Source organism: Muscardinus avellanarius (assembly GCF_963383645.1).
Source record: "Muscardinus avellanarius genome assembly, chromosome: 5".
Taxonomy (NCBI): Eukaryota; Metazoa; Chordata; class Mammalia; order Rodentia; family Gliridae; genus Muscardinus; species Muscardinus avellanarius.
In genome coordinates, this window is record NC_137790.1 from 57,511,851 (window position 1) to 57,539,264 (window position 27,414).

General features: G+C 41.3%; 1 protein-coding gene across 1 annotated transcript in view; it reads right to left on the minus strand.

Moving 5' to 3' along the window:
- CD47 (CD47 molecule) overlaps positions 1-27,118 on the minus strand; it is a gene marked incomplete at its 5' end in the record, with an annotated part of 60,814 nt that extends 33,696 nt beyond the window's left edge. Inside the window, 2 exons of the mRNA XM_080695579.1 lie at positions 13,905-14,252; positions 27,073-27,118. Coding sequence (XP_080551705.1) covers positions 13,905-14,252; positions 27,073-27,118 — 394 coding nt within the window. The remainder of the gene's footprint in view (positions 1-13,904; positions 14,253-27,072) is intronic.
- Positions 27,119-27,414: the final 296 nt, after the last annotated feature.

Sequence of the window (27,414 nt, forward strand, 5' to 3'; positions counted from 1 at the left end):
CTTACACACATCCCTGCTGGCATGGTTGTGTACCATTTTGCTCAGATATAAGAAACAGGTCTACAGAATAAAGTTGTTCTCCTGATGGAAACTCTACATGCTTTCTTCTCTCTGGGGATCTCATTGCTGAAGCCTCCCCTGCGACCACAATTGGCTTTTGACACTTGGTGTAGTCAGCAGTATGAGGTGAGTACCCCCAATATCCCTCTGGAGGTGCAACCCTGGGAGGAACAATCCTCCTAGATGTAGGAAATGAGGTCCCTGGCCTCCCTGTGGTTCTAGGTGGATCCACTCTGGAAGACAGGGATGACATACAGCCCCATTTAGAAGTCTGGAAGGCATTAAAAGTGCTGGAGCTGCATGTTCCAGTGATATATCCTGAGGCAGCAGGACAGGTGGCCTGGATGTTCATGGCAGTGCTCATAAGGCAGAAAGTGAAGATAGAGGAGATTGATCCCCAGGAAAGGGGCTATGGGACTTACACAATCCACCTGCCACATCACTATGACTCAATATATGCCTTTGGAATTATGTGATTTGGCAAAGCAATGCAAGCAGAAGACAGAGGAAATAATCCTTACAAGGTTGTTACACCTGTGGGATGTTGGGGCCAATAATAATGAATTGAAGTGTTCTGAAATGATAAAATTGGCTAGTATGACCACCATGCCCTCTCTGCAGCAGTGGTTGCAGCAATCCAGGAATCAGACTCTGATTAACTGGCTCAAGCCCAACCCACACAGTTTAGAATAACACCAGAAAGTTGCCAGAGACTGCGAGTAAGTGGATTACTTCTTTAGACATAATGCAGATTGTATGTATGTGAGATGGGTGTGTGGAAGATGCTGATTGAAGCCCGGTGTATTAGCCTTGCCAAAGAGCCATTTATGGCCCATACGAAGGGCCTGAGCATAGCAGTTGGCCTTCATGGCATTTTCAGCATGACTGCCCTCCTGATGTCACGTGTGGATCAGCCAGTGCACACTGTGAGGCTGCCTCGTGTGCAGGCTGTCCACAGCCCAAATGGAGCCATAGTGGGGGGAAAGGGCTCTCAGTGGGATTGAGCCCCCAAGTTGCAGAACAATAAGTCAGGAGATGAAAGGCCCGTAAAGGTCAGCTTCAGGCAGATATTGTTTGACCTGATAGCAGCTAATGGGCAGAGGAGAAGCTAGACTGCCAGCCTGATGAAATGCTTCTAGTGCTTTAGAGGCAGCTTTGCATGAACCAAAGATAAACCCTTATTCCTCCAAAAATGTCCAAGGGAATAGCCTGAGCGATAAATGGCTGAATTTCTCCCAGACTATAGACACGGCAGGGCCACCCCATTAGAGGGAGAACTGGTTAACCTGAGGTCACATGGGGAGTTGACTATTTACTGGTCCCCCGTGGGATGTGTAACACATCCTGGCACTAGTTGGTTCAGGAGGAGACAGCACCCTCCTCTTTGACAATCAAGACAAATTTATTGGACCTAAGGCTGTCAAAGAGTTATGGGGCCATACATTTTATTATAGTTTGATTACTCAGGTGATTTTGGGAATCAGATGTCTGCCTTCTAAATAATATGATATCCCCCACAGCTGAATACATCTCAGGGATGGACATATTGCAGGGACTGACTATGCGGCAACTATCAGAGAATTTCAGCTATGGGTATATTTGGTAAAGACCACCAACAGAGGACGTAACCATCATGCTTCCTTACAACTCCACCTGGGCTATGAGGACTGTGAATGTACAGCACTGGCACTATAATTTATTATGGGAACATAAGGAAACTGGACAAAAATATTAAAGGTAGAAGAGGCAAGTATAACCCACCAAACTCATAACCCATTCAACTCTCCTCTATGACCAGTACAAAATCCTTATGGTTCTGGCACATGATTCTAGACTACTAGGAACTAAATAAAATGATAACCTCTTTGCCTGAAACAGTATCTAACTTTTCAGAACTGATAAGAGTGTCTGTCTCATGAACTGGGACAGTTCCATTATGCTTTAGACTTGGCAAATGCCTTTTCCTCCAGTGACATTACCCTAAAAGGCCAAGAACAACTTTCATTTATCTGGGAAGAGTGGCAGTGGACATTTTGGGTATCTCCCAAGGGATACCAATAGAGTTCCATCTTGTGTCACAGTCAGATGTAATAGGATTTAGCCCCCTGGAGGAATCCTGAGGCTGTACAGTTGTTCCCTATATTGATGATATTATGCTAACATCTGATTCTCTTGCAGAGTTAGAAGCAGCTGCAGGCAGCCTCTGAGCTGCTCTACAGGAATGGAGGTGGATGGTATCAATAAGGACATGGTCTAGGGACTGGGTATTCTGTCAAATTCTTGGGAGCTGTCTGGTCAGTAAGACAAAGGTGATACCTGAAGCAGTAATAGGCAAGATATAAGCCCTTCCTCGGCCAGAAATGGTCAAACAGTTACAGATATATCTGGGTCTTTTAGTGTTTTGGAAAATGTTTCTACGCCATTTAGCTATGCTTATGTGCCCCTTTATACCTCCCTGTCTGTAAGGAGGCAACTTTGACCTCTGAAATGGAAACTGAATTTGCTACCCTCAAGAGGGTAGTGGCACAACTCTACAGGTAGTAGACCCTACCCTTCCTCTTCTATTAATAGTCTAAATGGATGGTCTAGGCTTTGGGTGGGGGTAATGGCAGACGCAAGGCACCAGGAATACTCTAGTTGGGTTTTGCTGACTGCTAGGGAACAGGGCAGGGGTGTACTAGTCTCTCATTGAAAAGCAGTTAGCAGCCATGTATACTGCCCTCTTAGCTTGTGAACACATTACAGGTTCTGGGTCAGTGATGGTATAGATTACCTACCCTATTGAAGGCTGGTTACAGTTTTGGACTTGTGCTCCCTGGGCAGGAGTAGCACAAACACTCACTCTGACCAAATGAGGTGTGCATTTAGAGCAATGAGCATGGTTTTCTAGTAGCCCTTTGAAAAGCTACATCCTCTGTTCAGGCTAGTACATTTCCAAGCAACAGCTCCCTTGGAACTCATAGAAGTGAAAGACACTCCAATTCCAATGAGGATGGGAAAGCCCCAGTACTCATAGAAGTGTGTTATAGTGATGAATCCTGTTATGGGCGGCCCCCACAGGGGAGGCTGTGGCTTTGCAGCCTGCCATAGAAAACTTTTTGTATGGAGCTGGACATGGTGGTGTACGCTTGTAATCCCAGCATTTAGAAGAATGAGACAGGAGGATCACGGTTTGTGAACAGCTTTAGCTACTTAGTGAGGCCCTCCGCAACTTAGTGAGACCCTGTTTCGAGATAAAGAATAAAAAATAGGGCAGGGAGTGAAGCTCAAAGGTCAAATGCCCCTGGGTTCCAGTCTCAGGCCCACAGGAAAAAAAAGTAAGAAAGAAACCTTTTTGTATGAGACTAGTGACAGATGCTCTATCCAATGGGCCAATCTCCAGGCAGTTGGGTTAGTTTTCATAAAGGAGACTGGGCCCTTTTATGTCTTCAAAGACAGGTGGGCAGCCTACAAGAAAGTAACCTTGTGGTGGGCCCAGTGGGCAGCCCAAGGCTAGCTGATTGGACCCTACTCAATGGGGGACAAGGATATGTGGGAGGACCTGTGAAAATGGGGCCTCTGGTAAAGAGCTACTATATATCATGTACCAGGGAACAGGCCTTGGCAGGCCCCCAGTAATGATGCTGCCGGTGCTTTAGCACAAGTTCAGGCTTTCTGGCTAACCATGGAACCCTTGTTAGTAGTACCATGGTTATATAAGTAGCTAGGACTCATAGGCTACACACCATGAAGCTCATATCCCAGTGGTGGAAATTGCCTCTAACCTCCATTTCAAGCTCAAGATGCCATACAACAGTGTCCTTGGAATGCAGAACACCACCCCAGAGACATAGGGTTTCTATCACTACGTAAGGCAGCTTTTTGTGGTACTCAACCTTTACAGGAATGGCAAGTAGACTCTATTGGACTACTGCCAATAGACCCCTAAGGATTCTGATAAATCCTGACAACTCTATATATGGCTGTGAGCTTGGGTTTTGCTTATGCTGTTGGACAAGCCAATCAGAAACATACTGTAGCTTCCCTTAGATAACTATCATTGGCCTATGGCCAGCCCTTGGTAATGGCAAGTGACAGAGGTATCCATTCTATAGGCCAAGAGGTGCAGACCTAGACTAAGGAAAATGACATACATTGGCAGTTGTATGGTCCCTACTGGCCCCAGGCAGCCAGAATGATTGAATGCTTTAATCAACTCTGTAAAGAGAATATAAAGGCCTTGGCCCCCTATTGGAAGATATGGTGGAAACAAGTGCCCATGGCAGTGTGGCCTTTAAATAAGCAAACTTGCTCCATTGGGCAGGCTCCCTTAAATAGGATAATAGCAGAAATGTCCCATATTTTGAAGGTAATAGGAACCCTGTTTGAGCTCAGAGATGAGTGGAGCCCTCTTACTCTCTGCACATAAACCCTTGGCCTTGGGATGACAAGATGTCTGAGAATGGCCCTGATGGCAGGTGTCTTAGGTACTATGGGTTGTACTCCTGAAGTCATGGGGCCTGGGAAGAAAAGCCCTGTTACAACTATATCCTTGGAGAGCTGCCTGGCTCTGCCTGGAATGTGTCATGCTTCCCCCATGGGTGGAATGCATGATTTTGAAAGGCACACAGGTCAAAATATGGCCTATTCCCTTGTATTATTTGAAGGATGTTCCCAACCCCTTACATCCTATGCAGGGTGCTTTGGTGTGGTACCATTGCCCAGGAGTGGCCATCATTCCAGACACTGTTCTCTTGAAATACAAGCGTATCACATGCATCCTTCTGGAAAGGAAGGACTTACCTATGATAGTCTCTCTCTGTCCTATTCTACAGTCCAGGTTAATGGCAGGGCAGCCACTTTCTTATGCACACACCTTTGTGAGACTACACAACACCTTCCATTGTTGAGTTTCACCAAGTTACCAGTGGAGGCAACCAAAGGTTTCATATGACAAAGTGCTTCTACTACTGCAGACTACTGGTCTACCTCACCAACCTGAAACCACAGCAGCCCAGAATGGGATGAACTACACTGCATAATAGAGGATATGTTTTGCTAAGACCATAATAACAACCTTCCCGACCCTTTGTTGGGATAAGCTATAGAAAACAGGTGGGATAGTTAACTGGGGAACATGTAGAGTTTGCAAGCATAGTCCCTTTTTGTAGAGAACAGGTGATCCAGTCTGTAACCAATAGAATCACTGCATGGTTGCCCCAAGAACTATGTTAGAATGTCACTTGTTGACCAGATTCCAATTAGTGCTGGGATGAGAAAAAAACTAACAGGGACCAAGACCACTGATTTCCTCCCAAATGATGATCTCTGGGCTTGTGGACATTGTGGCTGTCATTGGGGAGCTTCCTTCCCATTGGGCAGGAAGGTGTATCTGGGGAAAGCTGTATATACAGGGACAAATATTCCCAACTCTTGTTCATAAACATAATAATCAAGACCCTGTATATTACCACTGATATCGTGTGCTGCATGGTGGTTCTTAACATTAGTCTTGTTCATTCCAGAAAGTGGTGCTAAATATGTAGAGCTACAGAAATGTTTAAGGAACAGGTCTATAGAATAAAATTGTTCTTCTAATGGTGACTTTGCATACATTCTTCTCGCTGAGTTCTCATTGCTGAAACCTCCCTTGCAGCCACATCTCACCTCTGACACACTGGTAGAATTTTCTACATATTTATATAATAAAATATGACTTTCTTATGTTAATAGTTACAAAAGTAAACATAGCTTTCAAGAGGGATTTTGAAAACAAAGATAAAAAATTTATATGCAAAATATAAACTTTGTTTTCATCTCTGATAATGGCCTGCCTTTCCCATTCATCTTCATTCCAACTTCTAGGCTTTTCAATGATGTATCTTATATTTACCAGCTTTCCTCTTAGTGTCTACATTACCTCCAAAGTTACTATCTCCCATGACTATCCTTTCAATCCTGAGAAATCGTTCATTCACTCCTAAAAAACTCAAACAGGAGTTAGATTATCACACCCTCCCTCTAGTAACTCACTCAGTGTTTATGGCTGATGGGACCCTGCTGAAAGTTGTACAGATAAAAAGAAACCTCCTGGGCCCAAGTCAATATTAACATAAGAGTGGCAAGGTAAATAAGATTTTCAAGCACAAAAGCCTTCCAAATTTTCCTAGACTATGCTGAGCTATCCCCTGCCCATTCCTTCCTGTACACAAATCCTTCTCCTGACACACCAGGCTTCAGCAACTTGATGCCTTATAAAATAATCATCCCAGGAAAACAAGTAATATTAACAACACACAATGATTTGCATAGAATTTCCACACATGGGATCTCATTTGATGCTCATTAGATTCTGCAGAATACAAAAAAGCAAGTATTTTTTTTTCACTCCAACTTTAGAGATGAGGCAACTTGGACTCAGAGAAGGAACTTCTCAAGATCACATAGGTAAATAATAACCTCAGGATTCTCAGCCCTAAGCAGTCTGAATATCTTATCTCACTAAACACCCATTTCCCAATATGTAAACAGACATTTTATACCAGTAAAATCTAGAAGAACAGAAAAACAAAAACTAGCTCATCCAATTAAACTGTTCTGATCCCAGCCAGAGCAGAGGTTCTCAAAGCATGGTAAATCCCAAGATAAGTAATATGCTTGGTGATTTTAAATAGAGCTGTAAAAACAGAAAGTCAGATGATCTTGTTTGTGGTTAAATAAAATAGCTATCATAGCAAGAAACAAAAAAGAAAGGAGACTGATTACTTCAGCTAACCTCACTGCTTTAGAAAACTCAACAGCCCAGTTTGTAAAAAGGGTCGAATCATGGCAGTATAACTATACCTGAATTCACTTCAGTTAAGCTGGATCCCTTGTTCCACCATATCTTGTCCGAGGAAAACAACAGCAAAGCAACACCTAGACCAGAAAACCTCAAGGAATCATCCATCATAACCTGATTTTTAATCTCCTCATTCTCCTTCTTCTTCTTTGCAGAGAGTTATTAAGACTGTATTTTGCCAAAACATCATCAAAGTGGAAGGTTTCAAATTAAAACAAACAGGAGGCCAAATAATTGAAAAGAGGAACCAAAGTCAATCACATGAAAGGAAGGATGAAAGAAAGTACTTTAATAGCAGCAAATAGAAATGCAGAGTAGATGACCCCAGGCCCAATGAGCCACATAGACTAGTGCTCATACCAAAATATTGAGAACCACACATTATACATATAAATGAACACTCACTGAATAAGTTTTGTAATACAAGTAGAAGAGCAAATAAAATAGAACTTATAATCTTAATGTTGCTCAGTATTATGTCATTTATTATTAAAAGTCAACTTTTTTGGTTCAGAGGAGTTCCTAGTTCCCTTTTGCCCATCATCTTTCTTTTTTTTTTCTTTTTTTTTTTTTTTTTTGGTGGTACTGGGGTTCCTGGAAGCCCTTCTACCTCCGGGCTACACTCCCCGACCTATTTTATATTTTTGAAACAGGGTCTCTTACGCCAGCGTGGCTGGCTTCGAACCTGCGTGATCCTCCTGTCTCTGCCTCCCAAGCGCGGGGATTACAAGCGTGCGCCACCATGCCCAGCTTGCCCATCATCTTTCTAACAGGATCACTTATAGCAGTGCAAAGAGTAAAAATTATCTTTTCTGCTGAAGTAGCAAATTACATGGAAATGGACTCCTTTTATTTTAAAACTATAGCATGAACATTAATTGTTGTAATGATACATGTATATTTATGCTCCACTCCCTGAATCTTCCAGAAGTCAGCCATCTTAGTTTTAGTCATCCATCTTAGCTCATAATTGACCTTCAGCTGACCAGGAATCTTCCAGAAGTCAACTATCTTAGTTTTGGCCATCCATTTTAGTTCATAGTTGCTTCTAGAATGTTAAACTTTCTTTCAAATTTACTGTCTGTCTTAGAAAGGAAGCCAATTGCACAGAGTTGTGAATCTAAACCCTCCCTAAATCAGGGTGAGGGGCAGGATCCCATTAGGGATAAAAGCAGAGCAGACTGCCTGTTCAGTGTGCTTGCTACCTATACTCTATGTCATTTGCTCACCCTTCTGCAAAAGTAAATTGCCTTGCCAACTTGCTTTTGGTTTTGTGTGCTTTATTTATGGCTTCCTAAGAATCCATTTCTAATAATTTGGGGGCATGTCCAAGACCCATGATATTTGGATGAGTGCCATGGGCTCCCCACTTAGTTATAGATGTGTCCTACTTCCTTGTTGCAGTGCCCTCTGGGTGCTAGGAGCAACTTTGGCAGATCCTTATACTTAAGGATCTGCTGAGACCTGGCAGAAGGTCTCCTAGAAATGCTAATGAAGGGACCTAGTGGAAAACTGTGACTACCAGGTAACTTCATGCACACACCAGGGTAAGAAACACTACAGTGGTAAGGTATTTCCTTGGAGGCTGGAGTGAAAGAAACCTTCAGGCAAAGGGGGGTTGATCCTGTGATAGAGTTGTGTGTGAGTATGAATGAGATGTGAGAGAGCACCCTTTTTTTATCTTTTACTATACTAAAAAAAATTTGCTCAAGAATTTTGATTAGAGTTTTCCTGGCTCTTTATTTCTGTATTAGTTGGGAAAAAGGACCCACTGTGACATATAAACTATTAAAGGTTTGGCACCCAATGTGGGGATCAACTGTGTGCCCCAAGGGTGATCAGAAACCACTGCAACTTGAGGAGGCCTGTAACCCTCCTCACGCAGGATCGAATCCTGGTGGATAACCATGAGTTCCAGTGCTACTAGGCTCTTCATGAGTGTGAAGCCCTCCAGCCACAGAGTAGCTACAGCCCAACTCCAGGGGAGGAGAACCATCTCTATAAATAGTGTGGGGCAGGCAAGAAGGAACCTTGGACCTATCTTGTGCTTCTTAAGGCTCAGTGGTGGCCTGTGGGTGACTCAGAACCTGATGACCTTTGAGGGAAAGATTCTCAGAACCTATTGTCATGCAAGTGGGACTAAACTAGCTTATACTGAGGCTTAAGGGAATTTCATCTTTCTCTTGTCAGGCTCCCTAATGAGTTCCTGTCAGTTCTGCCACCACCTAACATGAAACACTCTTTTAAAAAGCCCTGTGGCAAGTTAAGCTTGGGGAAAACACTAGTCTTGTATATTCTTTCTTTGCCCTCAGTAGAACACTTCCCCTTTCTGTAAGCAGACTCAGTATTGGGAGCCATAGGGACCCTTGTTTCCTGGATTTGGGGCCCCACTCCTCCATCACTTGATATAACATAGTCTTTGTATGCTGCCAAAGGTCCTCTGTACAGAATTTAGGAAGAAAGAGCATCTGTGGGTGGCCTTTTCTGATCTATTGTCAGCCTTAGACTTTTATCTCCATCTAACTTACGCAACATTCTCTCTGAGAAATGGAGGGACTAATCAGACAGGATCCATTCACACTTGAGATACTGACTCTGGTAGCCATTATCCACTCATGGCTGATGAGTGTGTTTTGGTAATTATAGTGTTTAATCAATTGGAAACATCAACAATATCTGGAATACAAGAAAGGATATATAGGACATCACCCAGACAAAGAGAAGCGGGACAATAGGCAGGGAATGATGATCCAAGGCAGAGGGAAAAGTGGCAAAGCCTCAAGCTCATAGAGGCCCTCCTTGGTGGACTGTGAGGCTGCTCTCATGAATCCCACAGGCACCCTCTGAGGGGTACAACAGGCAGAAAAGAATAAACCAAGGCAGAACAAAGGTGGCAAAGCCTCACTCTCATATAAGCCAATCCATGAGGGGTGGACTGTGAGGCCACTCTCATGAAGTTCATGGCCAATAAGAGGGACCAAAATCCCTTTCTTATATGGGATCCCATCTATTGAAATAGGATGGAAGCACTGTAAAAGCCATGGCATCTATGGACCTCCCTTGAGCACCCATAGGATCCTGCCTGAACAGGCCCCCGGGTCCTTATATGACCTCATTTGAAGGGACATACAGCTGCTCCTAAACCAAGTCCTAACATCCCTGGAAATGGAGTGAGTTTATCAGGGAGCCCAGGAGGAAGGTAACAATTATTTTTTATAATGTATACTGGAAGGATTAAGGAAGGCTAAAGTTAAACTCCTCAATTATGGACAGGTGAAAGCTATACATCAAGGCCTAAATGAACCCCTGATGGCCTTCCTGGAAAGACTTAAGGAAGACATGATTACATTCACTAATCTGACCCTGGGATCTATAAAAGGGGAATTTATCCTTAGAGATAAAATTCTGATCGAATCTACACCTGATATAAGGAGGAAACTCCAAAAGGTGGTGTTGGACCCTAATAAATGCATTCTGGATCAACTAATGTAGGAAACCAATTCAGTGTATTACAACAGACTTGGAAAGGGGAAAATACAAGGAGAAATGTCATGGAAAAATTCTGACTACTATGCATGTTACTACTTCAGGAGCTCACGCTTGGGTCTGCTGTAAGTGTAGAAAGCCAGGCATATTAAGTGTGAATGTCCTTGACAGGGGGCCCACAAACACCCTCTAGGACCCTGCCCATGGCCTCAGGGAGATAACTGGAAGTCCAAGTGCCACCTAGATCCAAAGGGATCTTGTGTCCTCAGACCTAAGCCCCAATGATAGGTCCCAGCCTCACCTCTTCAGGTTCCTACCACCTGAATCAGAACTGAGGAGCTTTGAGCAACCCTAAAGTGAGATCAAAGCCTGTCCAGTTCCTTGTGGATATGGGTGCCAGATTCTCCATTCTTCTTTTCCCCTCGTCCAAGATCCTTTCATAAAGTGACTGGGGCATATCGGGTCAGCTTTTTAAACATTTCTTTACTCAAAACTTAGCCTGTTCCTGGGATGACCTCCACTTCTCTCATTTCTCCTTACTCATATCAGAGACCCCCAGCTCTGCTTTTGGAAAGAGATATAATGTCATGAAACCAAGCCTATTTCAAATCCCCCAAAAGAAAAGAATGAAATCTTAAGCTGCTCTTTTTCTCTCTTTTACTGTTCTTCTGTTTATACTAAGATAATTTTGCTGTTCAAGGTTGCTTGGAGGTTTGTTATTTTAGTCATTCCTCGCAAAAATGGAAACATATGAAAAGAAAAGCTTTAACTCTTTAAAACCCAGGCCACTGTAAAGGAGGTACATGAGTATGAGAAGTTTTGGTAAGGAAGGATAAAAAAAAAAAGAAAATATTTTAGGGATGAAAAAGGATTTTTTAAAGATTTAAATGATTTTATTAAAAAGACAGGAATACAGAAAGCAGTTACAGCCCCATGCCATTCAGGAGTGGTATTGGGGGTGATGTTGATTTGAATGAATTCACCTGAAGAAGGATTTTATGTGCTAAAGTTTATCCTAAGATGGTCCCAAATGGGAAAGGAAAGACTAGGATAAAATCAGAAGATTAAAAGCAAGGCACAAAAGGTCTGAGAACACTGCAGAATGTTTGCAGAGAATGAAACTGATGAAAGGAATATTGCATGCATGGTAAAGATGGTTATATTTAAAAGGATTATATGAGGTTCTATTAAACCCACCTCTTTTGGAAACTCTGGTAGCCATTCTATTCATACTCCTATTTGGGCCATGTTTACTAAATCATATGGTCAAGTTGTCTTCAGCAAAACTGAAACCATCAAGCTTCAGATGGTGGCATGAATGAATATCTACTGGAACCCCATAAATGGCAGTGGCAGCTTTTCTGAATATCCTCTAATTTACCCCTGCTCCAGGAGGAGTTGCTTGCATGCATGCTCAAATCAGGGGCTGCTTGTCATCCCCTATCAGCACAGAAGTAGTCAGAGCTGACCTTGATGCCTCCATTCCCCCGGCTACAGGTGAATTTAAGATAATAAAAGAAAGGGAAATTGAAAATTAAAAACCATCTTTTCTGCTGAAGTAACAAATTACATAGAAAGTCACTCCTTTCATTTTGTAATGGTAATATAGGCATCCTTTGTTTTAATGATACATGTTATCTGTATGTTCCACTCTCTGAATCTTCCAGAAGTCAACCATCTTAGATTTGGTCACCCATCTTAGCTCATAGTTGCTTCTAGAATGTTAAGTTTTATTTCAAATTTACTGTTTGTCTTGGAAAGTAGGCAAATGCATAGAGTTGTGAACCTAAACTCTCTGTAAATCAGGGTGAGGGGCAGAATCCCAATTAGGGATAAAAGCAGAGCAGACTGCCTGCTCAGTGTGTTTGCTACCTAAACTCTATGTCAGTTGCACACTCTTCTGCAGAAGTAAATTGCCTTGCCAACTTGCTTTTGGTATTTTGTGCTTTATTTGTGGCTTCCTAAGAACCCATTTCTAACAATTTGGGGCATTTTGAGGATCCTCACCATTGGGTGAATGCCACTGGCTTCCCACTCAGGAGAGACACATCCTATTGCCTCCCTGCGATGCCCCCTAGGTGCTGGGAATGACTTGACAGAACCCTAACTGGCTGAGACCCAGCAGAAAATCTCTTGTCAACACAGAGCAAGGGGCCCTAGTTAAAAAAAAAAAAAAAAAAAAAAAAAAACCTGTAGCAACTAGGTAACTGTGTAATGACCAGGGTAAGACACCCCACAGGATGTGTTAAAGTATTTCCTTGGTGATGGGGTCATCTCCGAAATTATAATGCAAGGAACTTTCAGGCAAATGTTGGGGGGGGTGAGCCGGTGACAAGGTTGTGTGTGAGTATAAATAAGATGTGAGAGGGAGTACATTTTCTTCTACCATTTTATCCTGTATTTTAGAAAACCTGCTTAAGCATGATTGGGAGTTTTCCAGGCTATTTCTATATTAGCCAAGGAAAAAGACCCACAGCGACACCAAAATCTTAATAGCAGGACAAATAAAAAGTCGGCTTTCATAGAAATCGTATTGTCATACTCTGTTTTCTGTTGCTATAAGAGACTACCTGAGACTAGGTGCCTTATAAAGAACAAAGCTTTATTCCAGTTAATGGTTCTGAGGTTGAGAAATCCAAGAGCATGATTTCAGCATCTGCTCAGCCTCATTAGAAAGAGGGCCTGTGCAGAGCACAGATGCTGCATCTCAACTTGGAGCGTGGAATGGGAAGTGATCAAGGTGTGAGATAGAAAAAGCAGAAGGGCAGGCTTGTTTTGTAACAATTCACTCTCTGACTAACCTGCTTCCTGAAGAAAGACCTTAATGCCTCTCAATTACCTAATCACTTCTTAGAGGCTCCACTTCCCAACACTGCCACGCAGGCATCCAGTTTCAACATGAGTTTGATATTTTGGTTCATTTTTAACTTAATTTTTTGGTGCATTATATCTCATATCATAATGTAGTTTGCAGTGAAGGTAACACACATGCACACAGCACTTGGTGGCCTTTCCTCTTGGCTCTCTCCCCACATCGCCCTTCCTCATACTGAGTATTGAGATTGACACTGGCATTCTCACATATGTAATAAGGTCAACGAAATTAATTCCTGCATTGATTCCCCCTCTTCCTCACCCCCTCTCTGGCTTTACTGCAGCTTCTCCATTATCTGAAGTCCCTCTGGTCAAAACCATGCTGAGATTCCATCTAACCCTAATGAGATGGCAATTATCACATAATTTGGAATGAATCCACCATATGATCCATCTATACCACTCTTGGGTGTCTTTCTCGCAGGACCGAAATCAGAATATTATAATAATATGTTAATGTGTAAATATAGTAATGTATGAATACCCATGTTTAGAGCAGCAGAATTCACAGGAAATTCACAATTCACCTTTGCAGGAAAATGAGTGGACCTGGACTTAACTTATGTTAAGTGAGATTAGCCAGTCACAGAGAGTGAAGGGTCATATGTTTTCTCACAACATGAGTTTTAAAGGCAACACTCCGTATTCAAACTCTATTACTTACCAACACGATATTTTAGTTCTATGATTGTTTCGCCTTCTCTGCTTAATTCTGTCACTTCACATGTGTAGTTTCCTACTTTGGCATCACTCTTGTCCATCTTCAAAGAGGCATCTCCTTTTAGTAACTCCGAGACTGCGATTTTTGCACTTGGAAAGTTGCTGTCTGTAGTTGCGTTGTTTTGACCTCCATCATAGATGAAAATGTATTTTCCTTTGAATTTCCACTTTACATACATCTCATTAGTGCTGACTGCCCCCACATTAATAACGAAACAGGGGATGACAACAGTTTCATTGCAAAAGGTGAATTCTACAGATTTGGTTTTATTAAATAGTAGTTGAGTTGAACCTGGAAAAGAAAAAGAAAAATTGTTTCATAAATTATAGAATTCTATACTATAAATCTTACGCATATTTCAAATCCCTGAGATAAAAAAACAATGCTTCAACTGTTCATTTAAGCAGGCAGTGGAGCAGTACAGCGAAGTGGAAAACAGAATAAATTATTTTAATATTAACTTGCACAGCAGGTAGACAACACTGTAACTTTTCTTTATCTATTCTAGATAATACAAGTGTACATTACTATGCATCTTGGGAATAAATTCAGCAATTGTATTGGAGCATGCAGGTATAGTATCTGGCTTTGAAAGTGTTGGAGCAATCATTTCTGCCTACTGATACATGTAGAAAAATACTGTCCTTACCATGGGATATTTTTGAAGAGAAAAATCAAACCAAATATTATATTCAGTTTCAACTTCTATATACTTCTTCCAAATAGAACTTGCTAAACAGATAAGAAATTTATCTCTACCTTTATGCTGAATTTCCAAAAAAGTGCCTGGTTCTACTGTACTTTAATATACAAAGTAAATCAGATACATCAAATCACATCTTTCCACTAGGATGGAAAGTCTCAGAATACTAACAAGAGAAAACATTCTCTGTGGCTATTTTCCCATTGCAAATAGGGACAGCAATAGACATTTTGTATGCAAGCCTTACAAAGGATTATATACAGCTGAACGGCATTTTTCCACATCCACATTTTATTGAATCTACAGAGCAATAATTTCCAAATGTGTGTTATAGGTATTTCTTCCTCCAGGAAACCATAAACCACTCAAAAAGCCAAGAAACAAGTTGAAATCAAGAGCAGATATGGTGAATGAATAGGATATATTCCACCATGTCTTCTCAGCACCATAAACTATCAGTATCTGCCATAAACAAGAGGGACTGAGGAAGGAAATACAAGGACTCGCCATTCAATTAAAACATACAAGAATATGAGGAAATGGTAGTTGTCTTTCATATTCTTCAGCCATTTATCAACTATTTTTAATCTACGTAGTTAACTTTTCCTAAAAAATACAAGACACTAACAAATAAAATATCAACTTCATTAGTAGTTTCTAAGATTTCTTCCATCTATATAAACTAGAATCAAAACTCAGGGGCAGAGGATGCCATTATTCTAAGAACACAGTTATTATTCAATAAATTCCTATAAGTTGAACACAAGGGTGTACAGTGGAATATAACCTGGATAATGTTCAAATATCTGAGCACAACTCACTTTTCTATGCCTTGGTTTACTCGGTAAGAAAATAAAAATGAGTACTGAGGACTGGGGATGGAATGAGCGATGAAGCGCTTGCCGAGCATGCTCCAGGCCCTGGGTTCAACTCCCAGCATGGCAAAAAAAAAGAAAAACCAAATAAGAAACACTGAATAGCCGGGCATGGTGGCGCACGCTTGTAATCCCCGCGCTTAGGAGGCGGAGACAGGAGGATCGTGCAGGTTCGAAGCCAGCAGTGCTGGCTTAAGAGACCCTGTTTCCAAATAAAAATAGAAAATAGGTCTGGGAGTGTAGCCCAGAGAAGGCCCCTGGGTTCCAGTCCCAGTACCACCAATAAAAAATGAATAAATAAATAAAAAATACTGGGTAACTTCATAGAATTAGAATTGTGGCAGACATCAAAGGAGAAACTATATAAATGAGCAAATGCTCTTTAAACCATACCATGCTATAAAGATATAGGGTGATACTATAAAAACTAGACAATATAGCATTTTTTTTTTTTGTGGTACTGGGGATGGAACCCAAGGGCATTCTACCTCGAGGATACACCTGAGCCTTATTTTATAATTTATTTGGAAACAAGGTCTCACTAAATTGCTGAGAGCCTCACTAAGTAGCTGAGGCTGGCTTTGAACTTGTGTGATCCTCCTGTCTCAGCCTCCCAAGTGCTGGGATTATAAGAGTGAGCCACCACACCCGGCTCAATATGGCATTTAATTTAATTAATTAATTTATTTATTTACTTATGTATTTATTTATTTTGGTGGTACTGGGGTTCCTGGAAACCCTTCTACCTCTAGGCTGCACTCCCAGACACACACACACACACACACACACACACACACACACACACACATACACACACACACACACACAATATATATATATATATATATATATATATATATATATATATATATATATATATAATTTTTTTTTTTTGAAACAGGGTCTCCCAAGCCAGTGAGGCTGGCTCCAAACCTGAGCGATCCTCCTGTCTCTGCCTCCCAAGCGCTGGGATTACAAGCGTGCGCCACCATGCCCGGCTCAATATGGCATTTTAAAGTACTAATCTAGATCTTTTTTTCTGACAAGTCCAAATTCTTATGCTTCTGGGAATTTGCTATCTAAACTAGCTTTATGGGCATCTAAGGCTCACTTCTTTCCAGTTCTCTACATTTCTAGACATCCAAATATTAGGAAGCCCCAGGCATGGACTCCAAATTGCATTCTTCAAAACCTTGGCATTGTGAATTTCCCGAGAGAGAAGCACTGAGAAGGGAAAACTATAGTGTGCCAGGAGAGAATAAAGGGGTGATGACTTTGGAATTAAAAAGGAAGGTAAGTGTCAGAGGATGTAGTGGAAGATTTTGAAATTGACAAAAAGATTACTGGGTGTCCTTTCAGTGGAGTGCTGAGCACTGGCTAACAGATCCTGCGGAATTATCTGACTCTATTTAGGCTTGTGCCTTGCACTGGCTTCAAACTGTTTTACAATATTCTAGTTGTAAAAAAAAAAAGTTGTTAAAAGCTGATGGTAATGGGAATTATGGGTGTCCAAAGAGATACAAATAAAATTTGTTTTATAACTGATTTCCACCAGGTAGAAGCAAAATTTCCAAAAGAAAAGGACATTCTATCATCTTGAGGGTACTGCCTAATTTTGTATCTATTAGCAAATTCATTTCAGCATTCTTGCTTGCCTATAAATATTTCCGCTCTTTCAATTTTTCTTTAAGTGAATGTTGTCTTCTTGCTGGTTTGCTCTTTAATTAATGAGTGATTGACAGGTGTCCATTATATATTTTATGAGTCATTTAAAAATTAAAAATATATTCATACAAGCAATCTAAAAGTATTCTTTCACAAAAGAGATACAAATGAACAGCTCAGTATCCTATCAAATGTTTTGAGGAGACTAGGTAAGAAAGAGTTGGTAAATAATCCACAATTTTACAACTAATATTTAGAAAATACAATTTCTAAAGAATTACAGAACACATTAATTATACTTTATTATTATTATTATTATTATTATTACTATTATTATTATAGAACTGGGGATGGAATCCAGGAGCATTCTACCTCCAAGCTACACCCCCAGTCCTATTTTTTTTATTCTTTATTTAGAAACAGAGTCTCACTGAGTTGCAAAGGGCCTCACTAAGTAGTAGCTGAGACTGTTTGCGAACCATGATCCTCCTGTCTCAGCCTCCCAAATGCTGGGATTACAAATGTGCACCACCAGGCCTGGCACACTGTATTTTTTTAAAAAATAATAAAACCATTTTAGATCTGAAGCAATTGAAGTAGGATAAACGATGTAAGATTTAAAGTGAAACTGACCTGGATTAACTGTGATGTGAATAACTTTTTCACTAGTAATTAATAATAAGGCAGTCCAAAAATATCACTTCAGATGTTAACTTTATTATCTTTTAACCTCTATAAACAACTACTAAGTAATGAAATAATCTGATCTGAGGTTTTTCTCTTTTGTCTTCTGATGAAAATAGTAAAGTGAAGAAAATATAGGATGAAAAATATAGGGAGCAAATAAAAAAATAGACAACATGAGTAAGAAAATTCTGAATAAATAAGATGTTTATAGCAACATAAACCAGAGAATAGATAACGAAATAAATTTAACAAAGAGTGATGCTAGAGTACACATATATTAGCAAATAAAGCAAAACAATTATTGTTTATCAAGTGCCAGAGGTATTAGACCTTCTGACTTCTGTGAATACCACTAATACAATCTATCTCAAATCAAGTCTCGAAAACCTCAAAGTAGATGGCAGCAAGCACACACAAGTCTAGTTCAGAAATTTTAAAAGTGCAACACACATTTGCTAAGAATTTCCTGATATGATCATCAAGATAGGATGGAAGAGGAGAGTAATACAATGATAAAGATAATGTAGGAATTATCTGTTAGGAGCTTACAATAACCATCTAGGGAATGACAAACACTTTATCTAATGAAGTGCTATGAGAGTCACCCCTATGGACATGGGGCTATGAATAGGCAGAAGAGCAATGTGTCTTACAGATTTCTAAGAAAATCTGTGTTACTACTAGGGACCAAGAAGATTGCTAGTTTCCACCTATCTGGACCTTTAATCTTTTCCTTTTCACATGTTTTATATAAGTTTTCTCTCCTTTTTTGGTACTGGAGGTTGAAACCAAGTGGCATTCTACCTCCAAGCTACATTCAAAGCCCTTAAAATAATTTTTTAAATAATTTTTGAAACAAGGTCTAAGTTGCTGAGACTGGCCTCGTACCTATGATCCTCTTCCTGTCTCAGCCTCCAATGTACTGGTATTACAGGTGTGCACCATCATGCTGGGCAAGTTTTCTCTCTTTTTTTTAACAGTTCTTTATAACCCTCTCCTTTGGATTCTTACCCTACATTCTCTGACGGAGTCCTCTCTCTCTCCCTCTCCCTCTCCCCTTCTTAATTCAAACTGAGTCCTTCAGAGAGAAGCCAGAAGCTTCTACCACCCCTTACATATAAACTCAGCTGCAACCCCAACTGTCCACATCTCTTTTCCTGCCATTTCCTCCTTTGCAGAAAGGAGTTCCTTCACCTGAGAGCTAGTTTCTGTTCTTCCTCCAACCCATCTCTCTCTCTTTCAGGACTTCTATGAGTTGATTATTAGCCTCCCACACCCCCCTATTCCATTTATGAAGTATTTTTCAAAGTCATCTTTTAAAATGCTTGAATATTAGCCGGGCATGGTAGTGCACACTTATAATCCCAGCATTTGGGAGGCTGAGACCAGAGGATTGTGGTTCGCAGACAGCCTCAGCTACTTAGTGAGGTACTCCGTAACTTAGTGAGACCCTGTTTCAAAATAAAGAATAAAAAACAGGGCAGGGGGTGTAGCTCAGAGGTCGAATGCCCCTGGGTTCCATCCCCAGACTTGAAAAAAAAAAAAGCTTTAATATTCACTAACTTAAAAAAAAATTCCCACGTACTTGTCTCTTTCCTACCACCCTAAAAGAACAATCTGGACATACTTCTTCACATCTAGCACACTCCTTAAATCTGTTACCTGCCTCCATATCTGCAAACCCCCAGACGCTTCACTACACCAGGTCTTGCTCAAACCACCTAGAATCCCTTGCAAAACCCATTGTGCACAGTTCACTTTTTATCTTGACTTTATGGGTCTTGAGCCAACAGGCAGAGCTTTCTCTTGTCTTGCCCTTGGCCTCTATGGTCTCTCTCTCTTTGGTGGTACTGCGGATTGAATTTAGGGGCATTCTAACTCTGAGCTACACACCCAGCCCTATTTCATTTTTTATTTTGAAACAGGTATCAATAAGTTGATGAAAGCCTTGCTAAGTTGCTGAGGCTGGCCTCAAATCTGTGATCTTCCTGTCTCAGCTTTCTAAGTACTGAATTTAGAGACATATGCCCCCCAAACCTAGCTTCTATGTTACCTCTTAATGAGAAATTTCCCCCTGCTTTGTCTTCCCCATCCTAGCCTTTTCTTTTTAGCTCTATACCTTGGCTCCCACTATATGATGGCGCGCCTAAGAGCTTCAGTCAGTACTCCCTAAGAGCTCCACAGTCAGCAGCCCCTCACCAAGTATTTTCCTCTTTCTCAGGCCTTTAACTACCTGAATATTTTTACCAATTCAGGCCCTATCCATCTTCTAAACTGCCAACCTTGGACAATCAACTGCCTGTTATGTATTTCCAATTGGATGCAGTAAGGTAACTTCAATGTCAACAAGTCCAAAAACCTACTCGGCTCTTTGCTACTTTTCTCCCAAATCCCTTCCTCCCTATTTTCTGTTATCTACAGTAAAACAGATTTGGATCCAGAAATCATGCTATATTTCTCCCTCTCCCAAATTATAGAGAATTCTTAGTAGACTCAATTCAATGTTTGTCGAATGAAGGAATGAATGAAACTCTCATCTTCTGTCCCTTAAACTACCGCCACACCCTTATAACCGGCTCCCTATGCCACCACCCTCAACATGCCTCCATCCCAGCCCAGTGAATTTTCCACAGTTCCCAAAATAACTGTTCTAAATGCAAATGTACACTCCTGTTGTTGTACTTTAACAACAGCCCCCTCCCTCCTTTTTCAAGCTAAATTCTAAGTGCATCAGCATGGAATACAAATGAGATCCTTCAAGATCTTTTACAGCCTCACCTGTACTCCCTTACTTCCCAGCCAAACTCCAATCATAATAACCTTCTGCAATCCTATGAATATGCAGATGCACTCTCATCTCTGGGCCTCGGAACCTGCTGTTTCCCCACCTACAGAGACCTCTGCCTTTCCCTGGTGTGTGGTGTATGGGAGCCAGATCCTGATACAATACTCATATTTGAATCAGGATCTGGTTCAAAGCACTTCATATTTGTAGATCCTTAGGCAAGGTGCTTAAACCACTGTGTTTCAATGTCCTCATCTACAATGTATGGGCAGTCATGGCATCTACCTTGCAGAGACCTTCTTAAGATGAGACAACAAACATTTTTATTGTGGTACCTTTCACATACATGGTAATTGCTCAATGAAGTGGCAGCTGTAGCTTGCCAGCTCTTGCTCTTCCTGCCAAAGCACTGTTGAGATGTTCATTTTGGTCTCTGTACCTCTTGACTAGTTTTGTCCCCTTCTGACTGCTCCCATCATCTTCCTTTCCAAGTGTTGCCACTGTACTTATTATCAAATATTATAATTACTATGATACTTAACTAATCTCTTCATTAGTCTCAGAAGGTAGAACAATTTCCTCCTCCTCCTCCTCCTTCTCCTCCTCCTCCTCCTCCTCCTCCTCCTCCTCCTTCTTCTTCTTTCTCCCCCCCCCTCTCCTTTTTATCCCTCTCCCTCACTCTTCCTCTCTTTGAACTAGGGATTGAACCCAGAGGCATTTTACCTTCAATCTACACCTGCCCTTAGACCTTTTCATTTTTTTTTTAGCTTGAAATAGGGTCTCACTAGGTTGCTAAGAGTCTCACTATGCTGCTGAGACTGGTATTGAACTTGTGATCCTCCTGCCTCAGCTTCTCAAGTACTGGGATTACAGGTGTGTAATATCTTTATTTGATATCCTATGGAGCTTACTAAAAGGCCAGAAGGTAGGACTCAATACTACAGTTCTTATTAATGTAAAACATATAAACTATGAGTTTCAAAAAAGGAAACTCTGTAATTCATATGGGAGAGGATTCACTCTTCTCTACCCCTCCTTATTTCTATCAACCTGCCTATGGAATCATGCAGCTTCATATTTTAATGGAAAAATCTCATGTCAGCTGCAAACTTGGATAGAAAAGTTCCTTAAAAGGACCACATGCAGGTATCTAAGAATGCTCCTACAGGGTAATGGTAAAATTGGGTCTTGACTGATGAGCAGGAGAAGTATAGAAAGAGAGGGTTTTCTAGATAGAATAGGCAACATGTACACAGAGGGATGAATAAACTGAATAACTGAAAGCAGAAAATTATTCAACTGATGTCTAGGAAATGAGGTTAGAAAAATGGTTAATGAAAACCCTAAGGGTTGATCCCATGAATGCCATGCTGAGAAGTTTAGACTTGATACTATAAGCAATAGTGAACCACTCATATTTATTTTAATTTAAAAAATAACACTGATGGCAGTATGAAAAATGAAGGAGGGCAGGAAGGGAGAGGAGATAGGAAGAAGACCCATTAAGAGCCTACAGCAAAAGTTCAGATAAGTGACAACCGAAGAGAAGGCTCTAAAATGACAGTTATAAGTCAAAGAAGTAAAATAGCAGAAGTCAGATGGAAAAGGCTAGGAAGATAAAAAAGTAAAAAATTAAAATCATTAACCCAAACACCATTCATTATAGATTAATTACAGAGAAAAACAAAAGGCTTGAAGATTTGGGAAGGATATCTTTTTCAGTATTTAAGTCTGACAATGAAGTGGAGATGTCAGGTTAACTCCAGGTATGCCAACCTGGACTTAAAAAGAAAGGTTGAAGCCATAACGACTTGGGGAACCACCAAGAAGAGAGCTGGTAATTGAAATCATGAGCATAATATAAAGGAGCCTGACTGGAGAGATCTGGTAAAGCAAATCATGGGCCACACCAATGCTTAAGGAGCAGATTGTCAAAGGTGAGAAATAAGGCAAAAGGAATACCATGATGGACTCCAAGGAAGACCCTTCACCTGGATGAAAGAGATGCCAAATGGGATGAGTAAAATGGAAGCTAGATTGAAAATTACAACATCAGCTCCTTCACTGGCAGCCATGTCAACAGACTAGCAGAATCAGAGGCAGACTGACTTGGGAAAATGAATGGGAGCAGAAAAAACAATGGAAATTTTCGTTCAATAATTTGGCACAATTTTCAAGAAGAAAAAAGCAACAACTGAGAGTGTGAAGGCAGGGACATGGGCCAGGATTTTTTTGGTTCTCCTTGAAATTTTTCCTTTTAAAATATGGGGTAAAACTTCATTATGGCTGCAAGTTAAGGGTAAAAAGTGAATGGAGAGGGTAAGATCTAAGACACAAGAATGAAGAATTATGCTATCTCCAAGGTGGTGAAATGAAAGGGCAGTAGACAGGTTGTTCCTCCTCTGGAAAGGTGAATAGGGCTTCTTCTAAAACTAGGCGAGGGAGGAGAATGAGAAGGAGGTTGTCTAAGGTATTATAGATTAGTTTAGTAATGGTGGGAGGGCAATTGAGGAAGTCCAAACCACTCACCACTATTTTTTCCAGTGGAGTAGGAAGTTAATTATCTACTCAGAAAGGATTTTTCAGAAGTAGAGTGAGAAGCCCCAACAGCTGCTAAGGTAAACGAAGTAATGCTCTTCAGTAAAGACATCTACCCCAAATGAATCCTACCTGTTAGGCCCTGAGATCTAGCCTGCTGGCATGAAGAATTAAGAGTTTTAGACTGAATCATGTTAGATACAGAAAGGAGGATCTAGTCAGATCTCTTCTCGGTGGAGATTCAAATAAAGGTCTAGGGAACATGGGGTGACCACAAGTTATTTAGTTCTGACTCAAAGCAATGCCCCCGCTAAAGTGTTCTTATAAGAACAGAAGTGGTTGACCTAGAATTATAAGGCCAAGGGTAGTCAGTTACATCCAGAATTATAGCTTTACCAGGAACTTCAGGTACATTATCATTTAGGAATAACAATAACAATAACAACAACAACAACAACAACAACAACAACAGTATCTATTCTCTCTAAACTAAACCACAAGTTATTAAGAGATATACAGTCTGAAATTTATCTATATAACCAAGTGGGCTTTATAAAGTGGATGGGCTCACATATGCTTAAAATGTAAAGGACATTTTTTTTTATTTTGATATTAGAAATTGAACTCAGTGGCATTCTTCCTCCAAGCTACACTCTGAGCATTTTTTTATTTTTTGTTTTGAAATGGTCTTAATAGGTTGCTAAGTCTTGCTAGTTGCTGAGGCTGTCATCAAATCTGCAATCCTCCTGTCTCAGCCTCCCAAGTACTGGGCTTCCAGGCATGTGCCACCACCATGCCCAAAGAAAAATGCAATTTTGACAGACCCTGCACTTGTCAAACCCCTTGCCTTGTCTTTTAACCTGTAAATGTGGTATGTATTCAAATATGCACATTAATTCTCCTAACTAATTCTCAAACCTTGGGGTTGACCGGATTCTCAATCTTATGCAACTGTTCCATACATCTAGAATGAAGTAGTCGGAGGAGTGTGGGGCTTCTATTTACTGTTTCTACTCCATGTAACCACAAAGGGAAAATCCAGGCTCTGTTGTCTTGGTCTAGATACATTACAATCTGAATTCCTGGGTGCTCTTTATTTTTTTACTTTAGAACTACAATGAGTTCAGCAAAATTAATCTTATACTATTATTCTTCTATCACAGAGTAAGTATCTGCACTAGCACATAAAGTGAAAGTAACTTTATGATAACTCCAGGCTACATTATATTAGGCTGAAACATATAAAAAGAGATTTTTTTTATCCTATATAAAAAGCTATGATGGCAAACAAAACTAAAAAAAAATCACTGTATTAAAAGTAATGTCTATACTTGATACCGCTCAATTCACATTTAAGAAATGTGAAGTTAGTTTTGATAAACCATGTACTTAGAATATTTATATATGGGGGGGACATCTATTTTTCATCTTTAGAACCTGGTCTTTCAAATCTCCATTAACACCTCAGTGGAAAAGATAAGACATCTGTTAAAACACTGATGATAGCATGAACAAGTGTCCTAATGGCAGGCATTTAATGTGATGGCTTATCACACTGCCTCTAGATAGGATGGGCCCAGAATAAGAATGTTTTGGTCCTTAAAATGGCAACTCTTTTAGAGCTAACATATGCATTTCAAGAAAAGAAAACTTCTTTATCTAAACAAGCAGAATATTGGTACATTTAGATAATGAAGTGTTTTTATAATTTAATAATATGTACCCTGATTTGCAAAAGTCGCTTTGAACAATAAATCATTCAACCAGTAAAAAGATATTTCATACACATCCCTGACGTTATTTATTTAAGGCTGTATTGACTAGTTAGTGAATACCACTGAAATTGTTGATGCATTCTTGTCAACATATAATTGAACATATATGGGGGTATAGTAATTCACTGTGTACTCTGGAAACCATAATTGTGACTGTACTAGTGAGATACAGTCTGCCTTTCATTGGCTGAAAGGGGTATTTGGATTAACTTCCTTTACCTCAAGGTTACTGAAACTGTAGAGGTTACCAAGAAATACTCCCCGATTACCAGTGCTTTAAAAATGAAACTGAAAACAAAATCAATCTTCATTGCAAATGAATGTACAAAGCCATTACTTTCTTATTCTCTAGATCCTGAATTCAGGCTTCCCAATCCCCTGGATTACAACTACTTGTGTTCTGAGACTATTAACATATAATCATGCACGTTCTTTTGAAGCTACATATTAAACACACTTACAAATCCAAATTACCTGTGACAAACACTATCACTGTTTTATATTCAACACTTAAATGTATAATGCTTGCATCTTGTTTTTCTTCAGTTTAATATTAACAAATACAATAAAATTGTACAAATCCTGAATTCCTCAGGAATTTGAACGCATAAATACATAAAGTATTGGAATGGAAATGCGTCTTAACTAATATGTGATCTTAAGTATAACCAAGGAAGGTCTAATAAAATTCCTATCTTCCAAAGTGTCATTGCAGCAGTTCTTTTTAATCTACTTGAAAATGGACCACTGTTTTGAAAATAATACATGGTTAACATTTCTTACTCTTCTAACAGGCTTTGACATCAAAGGCCTGAATTACTGATATTTTATTACAGATTTACAGCTAGCTCAATGCGAAAGCTCTCTGATTATACAACAGGTATTTGAAGGCAGTATTATTTTAGCTCTAACAACAATACTGGCACCAAGCACACTCAAGATCCTGACAGGAAACACCTACCAGGGATCATTTACATGATAGATATTTATTATTAACAGCTCCGACATCCTGTATGCTTGAAGAGGAGAAAGTAGTGAGCAGGGACTTAAGGGCATCTTGGAAATAGCTCCCAGACACTGTCTTTATGAATGGCACGTTGAGGCTAATAATCAGTTAAAAATCAAATCGATTGAGCATTCTAGGATAAATGTAACAATTGTTACTTCGATTCAAACTCAATTCCAAATCTTATAAGAAGTTCACAAAGGGTTCTATAGATATGAAGTGGGATAGGTACTGAAGAGCCAGAAAAATTCCCATTCCGTCCTCGGTTTCTACAGAGAAACCACGCGTGTTTTTTTTTTTTTTAAGATAATAAAATGCCGTGTGTGTGTGTGTGTGTGTGTGTGTGTGTGTGTGTGTGTGTGTCGGGGGGAGGAGTGGAGGTTCTTGGGCGTCAAAATACACCAAATCCCACTCTGCTCTACATGCGTTTTCATATGAGATTACTGCCTTCATATTTCATGCGAAATCCTGTTTAACTTTTAAGCCCATTTCCCCCAGTAAAGCGAGAGAAAACTTCAACCCACCATTTGCAATGTATTAAAGTGCCGAAGGGGCATTGGGTGGTGGTGGGGGGTCAGGAGAATGAGTTTCAAGGAAGCTTATTTTTCAGATTAAAACCACCACCAAAAACATGGGCCAGAAGCTTCTCCTGATAGATGCTGGGGACGCAAATGAAACTTGCGTCCTTTTTAGCCCCTTCGCTCGGATGCTCCCGCGGTCCAGCAAAACCCCTCCTGGCGCCTTTACCAAAATGCGCACTTCATCGCAGGAGGCCTGGGCCCTCGCACTCTCCCCGCTGCACCCCGAATGCTCGTCGGAAGGGCTAGGGGTGCGCAGGCGGGGGCCTGGGCAGCTGCCCCCGGGCCCCATCGCGCCCTTTCTTTGCAGTTCGCCTGGGCGCGAGTTGCGCGGTTCCGAGCCTCCTCCGCGGGGCTTTTGGAGGTGCGGACGGGGCGAGGGCGCCGGGGGAAGGGGCTGCGGCCCCGCAGGCCGCCCACGCTCAGCTTGGGGCGCAGGGCCCGCGCACCCCCGCCCAGGCCACCCGGGGCCAGGACCAGCCCGGCCGGGACCACTCACCCGAGCCCAGGGAGCCGAGCAGCAGCGCCGCCGCCAGGGGCCACATCTCCGCGCCGCCGGGGGTCGCCGCCGCAGGTGTCTGGAGCAGCCGCCTCCGCCGACGGTCGAGGCAGGACTGACTGTCGGCGGCGCAGCTGTCACAGGAGGGACCCGCCGCCCAGGCTGCCGGCCGCGCGCACGCGCGCTCCCGCCGCCCCCGCCCGCTCGCCGCTCCCCGCCCCCCGCCCGCGGGGCCGCGCATGCACACTCGGGCCGCCCGCTGCCTGCGGTGCCCTCCCCGCCCGCGGCTCGGTCCAGCCCCCGCGCTCCCCGCCCAGTCCCGCTCGCTCCTGGTGGCCGCGC